This window comes from Erinaceus europaeus, chromosome 12, assembly GCF_950295315.1.
Source record: "Erinaceus europaeus chromosome 12, mEriEur2.1, whole genome shotgun sequence".
Classification (NCBI taxonomy): domain Eukaryota; kingdom Metazoa; phylum Chordata; class Mammalia; order Eulipotyphla; family Erinaceidae; genus Erinaceus; species Erinaceus europaeus.
This window is the reverse complement of record NC_080173.1, coordinates 13,196,226-13,202,701: the sequence shown is the minus strand read 5'-3', so window position 1 is coordinate 13,202,701 and position 6,476 is coordinate 13,196,226. Positions and strand designations below refer to the sequence as shown.

Sequence of the window (6,476 nt, the reverse complement as noted above, 5' to 3'; positions counted from 1 at the left end):
GGAAGCAGTTACAGAAGCCAGACCTTCCACCTTCTGCATCCTACAATGACCTTGGGTCCATACTCCCAGAGAGATAAAGAATAAGAAAGCTATCAGGGGAGGGGATGGGATACAGAGTTCTGGTGATGGGAATTGTGTGGAGTTGTACCCCTCTTATCCTATGGTTTAGTCAGTTTTTCCTTTTTTTTTTTTTTTTTTTTTTACCAGAGCACTGTTCAGCTCTGGCTTATGGTGGTGTGGGGGACTTAATCTGGGACTTGAGAGCAGGGGGGGAGGGCTTGAACCCATGTCCTTTTGCATGGTAACATGCATGCTCTACCAGGTGTACCCCCAAATGAGTTATTTTCATGTATATGTTTATTTTTATTTGTTTATTTGTTTGCCTCCAGGGTCATCGCTGGGGCTCGGTGTCTGCACTATGAATCCACTGCTCCTGGAGGCCATCTCTCCCATTTTGTTGCCCTTGTTATTGTTATTGTTGCCATTGCTGTTGTTGTTGGATAGAACAGAGAGAGATCAAGAGAGGAGGGGAAGACAGAGAGGGGGAGAGAAAGACAGACACCAGCATCTGCTTCACCGCCTGTGAAGAGACAACCCCCCCCCCCCCGCAGGTGGGGAGCCAGGGGCTCAAACTGGGATCCTTGAGCCGGTCCTTGCGCTTTGCGCTATGTGCTCTTAACCTGCTACACTACCTGCTGACCCCTATATGTCTATTTTAGATGAGAGAGTGAGAGAGAGAGTGTGGGCCCATGTGACACCAGGGATTGAACTTGGACCTCATGCCTAAATCTCTGGTCACTGAGCCACCTCCTGGACCACCCAAGTGAGTAGTTTTAACAGACCAAGATCTTTTCTTTCCTCTTTTTATGCTACGTGTGGTCCTGCACACAGAAGTCTTCAAACCATGCTGTGGCTGACCACTCCTGTCCACAGCCCTCTGGCAGAGGCTGCGGGCTATTGAGGGGAGGGAGGCATATGTGGACAGCAGGTAGCCAGGGCAGCTGTGCAGAGAGCCCGGGAAGGGCACATCCTCACTCCACCTCCTCCTGACTCCCCGGGGCAGACACTTGGGAGGAAAGGACAGATGGTCCCTAATGCAGAGTTAAAATGACACATCAGCCGTTCTGACTCTTCATGGCCTAGAAAAAGCCATAGCATCAGGACTTGACATTTGCAAGCAAACACAGGGAGCTGAATTCCAGATGTGTGACAAATACATGCAACCCCTGGGTTCTAAGACTGGGGGTCTTGAGCACTGAAGGAAGGCAAACACTCCATAACTGCACAATACCATCACCCCAGGGGCAGACTGACCTCTTGGCAAGCAGAAGCCTTATTCCCATGGGGAGAGGCATATTGAATCCCCCCCAGCGGGTGTGTGTGTGTGTGTGTGTGTGTGACCCCACTTTGTGGCCTTTAGCAATGCAGGAACCATGCTGGCTGGGGGAAGCTCAGTGGGAGGAGGGAGCCACATGGAACCCCAGGCCATGGGGGAGGGACATGACATGCCTGTGGGGTTACAGACTTCTGCTGTGCTGAGTAACCAGCTGGGACAATGGGAGCTTTTGTTGTCCTTGTCAGTGTCTCAGATGTACTTTATTTCTTCAACTGTGCCATATTAATGGGTACACTGTGCTTTTACTTGGCACAGGTTATAAAGTTGGTTTTGAAACAATTCAGTTTTACACCAGCTGAGATAGTTAACTGATTTCTCCATTCTTTTGGGGGCTAACTGCCAGCATGAGCCTAACTCAAATGGCCTCTCTTTAAATTCTTCCTATTTTTAATTTTTAAAAAACATTTATTGATTTATTTTCCCTTTTGTTGCCCTTGTTTTTTATTCTTGTTGTAGTTATTATTGTTGTTATTGATGTCATCATTGTTGGATAGGACAGAGAGAAATGGAGAGAGGAGGGGAAGACAGAGAGGGGGAGAGAAAGACAGACACCTGCAGACCTGCTTCACCGCCTGTGAAGCGACTCCCCTGCAGGTAGGGAGCCAGGGGCTTGAACCGGGATCCTTACACCAGTCCTTGTGCTTTGTGCCACTTCCACTTAACCCGCTGTGCTACCACCCGACCCTTTATTTTTAATTTTTTATATGACTATTTTTTATATTTATTTATTTTCCCTTTTTTGTCCTTGTTGTTTTTCATTGTTGTTGTAGCTATTGTCGTTGTTAGATAGGACTGAGAGAAATGGAGAGAGGAGGGGTAGACGGAGGAGGAGAGAAAGACAGACACCTGCAGACCTGCTTCACCGCCTGTGAAGCGACTCTCCTGCAGGTGGGGAGCCGGGCTTTGAACCGGGATCCTTAGGCCGGTCCTTGTGCTCTGCACCACCTGCGCTTATCCCACTGTGCTACAGCCCGACTCCCTATATGACTATTTTATGAGAGAACTGCTCAGCTCTGGCTTATGAAGTGCTGGGAATTGAACCCGGGACTTTGTAGCCTCAGGCATGAAAGCCTTTTTCAATTACCATTCTGCCATCTCCCCCACTCTAATTTTTTGAACATTTTCCTTGTTTATTGGGTTGAGACAGAAAGAAAGTGAGAGGGGAGAGGGAGATGGAGAGGAAAAGAGAAAGAGAGGCATCTGCACCCTGCTTTACCACTGCAAAGCTTCCCCCCTGCAGGTGGAGACAGGGGGCTTGAACCTGGGTCCTTGTGCACTGTTACATGTGTGCTCTACTGGATGTGCCACTACCCAACCCCTTCCTTCCATTCTCATTCTTCTTTTCTTTTTATAGATTAAAAAACTTTTTAATTATCATTTATTTATTGGGTAGAGACAGCTAAAAATTGAGAGGAACAGGAAGACAGAGAAGAAAAGAGAAAGAGACACCTACAACCCTGCTTCACCACTCGTGAAGTCTTCCCCCTGAAGGTGGGGAGCCGGGGGCTTGAGCCCAGGTTCGTGCGTGTTGTAACATGTGCGCTCAAACACGTGTCACCACTGCCCCCCCTTTTAAAATATTTATTTATTTTCCCTTTTGTTGCCCTTGTTTTATTGTTGTAGTTATTATTGTTGTTATTGATGGCATTGTAGTTGGATAGGACAGAGAGAAATGGAGAAAGGAGGGGAAGACAGAAAGGGGGAGAGAAAGATAGACATCTGCAGACCTGCTTCACTGCTTGTGAAGCGACTCTCCTGCAGGTGGGGAGCCGGGGGCTCGAACCAGGATCCTTACGCCAGTCCTTGCGCTTTGCGCCACATGCGCTTAACCTGCTGCGCTACCGCTGACTCCCCTTACTGGCCCCCTTTTTATAGATTTTTTTTTCCAAGTAGCTCACATATTTAGTTTTACTGAGTCAGGTAACAGGAAGAGATACAAGGCCGAGTGGGGTCCTAATCAAGTGTTCGAGACAACAGTGTTTCGCTCAAAATCCTAGCAGTCTATCCCAGCATAAACATGTCGCATCTTAGAGGAATCCTTATAGACTCAGCTTTGTTCTTCTCCAGTGTTTCCTCTTGGAGTTGTACCTGATCTTATTGCCAGTTTTCATCCGAATCCACTGAGGAATAGGACGGTTCTGCTTTTGCTTCTTAGCCAGCAAGCGCTTGATTCTGAAAGTCTTGTGGGAAGACATGGCTTGGACAAGTCAGTCCACCACCACGATGGTGGAGGAAAAAAAAAACAAAACACCTTTTTATAGATTTTTAAAGAAACTTTATTAATGTACAAACTAGTGTGTTTACTGTCAAATGTAAAACATTAATCCCCCAATAAAGAAATTAAAAACAAAAAAAGAATAAGTAAGCTTCGGGTGGAGAGGGTGGGATCCAGAACTCTGGTGGTGGGAACTGTATGGAAATGTATACCTGTAATCTTACAGTCTTGTTAATCATTATTAAATCACTAATACAAGATTTAAAAATAAATAAAAATAATGCATCAGAAAAAAAAGAAAGGAAACTTTATTTAACTCAATAGGACAGAGAGAAATTGAGAGGGGGGGCAGAGAGAGAGACTTGCAGCCCTGCTTCACCACTGTGAAGCTTTACCCCTGCAGGTGGGGGACCGGGGACAGGAACCCATGTTCTGACGCACAGCAGTTTGTGTGCTCAACCAGGTGCACCACGCCCGGCCCCTCATTTTTTTTTCTATTTCTATTTTTTAATTAGTGATTTAATATTGATTTACAAAATTACATGATAACAGGGGTTATGACAATTTCACACCATTCCCACCACCAGAGTTCTGTGTCCCCAGTCCCTCCACTGGAAACTGCAGTAGTTCTCCCAAAGTCATAGATATGAATTGACTTTTTTCTTTTTTTTCCTTTTTTTACCAGAGCACTGCTCAGCTCTGGCTTACGGTAGTGCAAGGGATTGAACCTGAGATTTTGGAGCCTCAGGCATGAAAGTCTGTTTGCATAACCATTATGCTATCTACCCTCCTCCCATGTGTTGACTTTTATGTCTATAATTAGCTATATTTTCATATATTTGCCTATTTTTTTCCCCCATGGTCTTGCCTTCTCTTACTAAGTCAAACCTACACCTGCTATTGCTTCCAAATGCCCCTTCCTTTTCCTGTTCTCTCTCTAGGTCTTGATGGGTTTGGGTTTCAGAGGCCTCTAGTCATCTTCCCTTAACATTTCCCACCCTCTGGGAGTATGGACCAAAATTCATTAAAATTTTTTTTTTAATTATCTATATTTACTGGATAGAGACAGTCAGAAATCAAGATGGAAAGGGGTGATAGAGAGAGAGAGACAGAGAGACATCTGTAATACTGCTTCACCACTCACAAAGCTTTGCCCCTGCAGGTGGGGACTGGGGGTTCGGACCCAGGTCCATGTGCACTCAACCAGGTGCGCCACCACCCGGCCCCAAACAAAATTCTTTTTTTTTTTTTTATTTAAAAAATTTTAAATTTATTTCCCTTTTGTTGCCCTTGTTGTTTATCATCATCATTGTTATTATTGTTGTTGTTATTCCTGAGTTTAAGCCCTGACATCCCATATGCCAGAGTGATGATCTGTGTTTTTTTTTCTCTCTTTCTCTTCCTCTTCCTCCTCTTTCTTCTTCTCCTCCTCCTCCTCCTTCTTCTCCTTCTCCTTCTCCTTCTCCTTCTCCTTCTCCTTCTTCTCTCTCTCTCTTTCTCAAATAAATAATAAGTCAGGTGCAAAGATCTATCTAGTGTATGATTCCATTGACACACAGTGTGCATGAACATTGTCCATGGGGACAGAAAGCAGCTTGGTGGTCTCCAGGCACTGGTGGGGGTGGGGGAGGTTGGGGGAGTCACTGTGTAGTGAACACGGATTCTAGTTTGGGGTAATGGACTGGCTGTATAATATTGCCAATGTGCTAGTGCCACTAAGTTGTTCACCTTAAACTGGTTAATTTTATGTAATGTGCATTTTATGTTTTTATTTCTTGTTTAATGAGGGACAGGAAGGGCCAGCAGTGTCCCTTTCAGGATCATTCTTTTGTGACGTACAGTACGAAATGTTCATTTCTAAGGTTACAGTTGAAAAATCTGACTTGGGTAGCTACAAATTTATTGAAGAAGAGTAAGGCACAGGAGTCCCAAATTCAATCTATGGCACCATCATAACCAGAAGAGGAGACTGAGTTGAATTCCACCTATAACAAGGAAAAGTGGGAATGGTTCAAAATAGGAATTTATTCATTAACAATAGAATTGGAGCATCATTCTGATACATGCAATGCTGGGTATCAAACCTAGAACCCCTCCATTCTTGAGAGTCTAACACCTTTTCCTCTGTGCCACCACCTGGGCTACAGTGGTAGGAATATCTAGCCAAGGGGCAGGGTAGGGGTAGCAAGTGGAACATTACTAAGGAAACATCAGGTGAGGGGTCAGGTGGTAGTGCACTGGGTTAAGAGCACATAGTACAAAGCACAAGGACTCACATAAGGACCCGGGTTCAAGCCCCCGAATCCTCACCTGTAGGAGGGAAGCTTCACAAGTAGAGAAGCAGGTCTGTAGGTGTCTATCTTTCTCTCTCCCTCTCTAACTTCCCCTCCCCTCTCAATTTCTGTTCTAGCCCCCCACCCCCAAAATGCCCAAGGATCAGTGCATTTGTAGTGCAGGCACTGAGCCCCAGTGATAACCCTGGAACGGAAGGAAGGAAGGAAGGAAGGAAGGAAGGAAGGAAGGAAGGTCAGGAGTAAGGGGGAGCTTCTGGTTAATCTAGCCCAGCCAACTTTGCTGAATTTTGGAGGAAGGGTAGCCACACATCAGCTGGGGAGGTGGTAGGATGTGAAGCAATCAGTTATCAAGAGGCAGTCAGACATGGAGGAGAAGGAGGTTTCTGGCTAAACTGACTCAGTAAGAACTGAACACCATAAAACAGGACACAGGAGCCCAGGGTGTAAGGCTTCTTCAAAAAAAAGAACTTGAACTTGCATGTGAGAGGCCCAAGGTTCTAGCCTCAGCTGTGCAGACACCAGGTCAGTGCTCTGGCCTCTCAGACTCATTCTCTGGAAATAATCACTGTTA

The 6,476-nt window shown here is 45.6% G+C and overlaps 1 protein-coding gene across 1 annotated transcript; it reads right to left on the bottom strand.

Annotated features, from left to right (window-relative positions):
* Positions 1-3,234: 3,234 nt before the first annotated feature.
* Positions 3,235-3,720, bottom strand: LOC132541699 (large ribosomal subunit protein eL39-like). Its single transcript, XM_060202414.1, has one exon. It carries the CDS (start codon positions 3,589-3,591, stop codon positions 3,436-3,438), a length of 156 nt encoding a protein of 51 aa, XP_060058397.1. The 5' UTR covers positions 3,592-3,720; the 3' UTR covers positions 3,235-3,435.
* Positions 3,721-6,476: the final 2,756 nt, after the last annotated feature.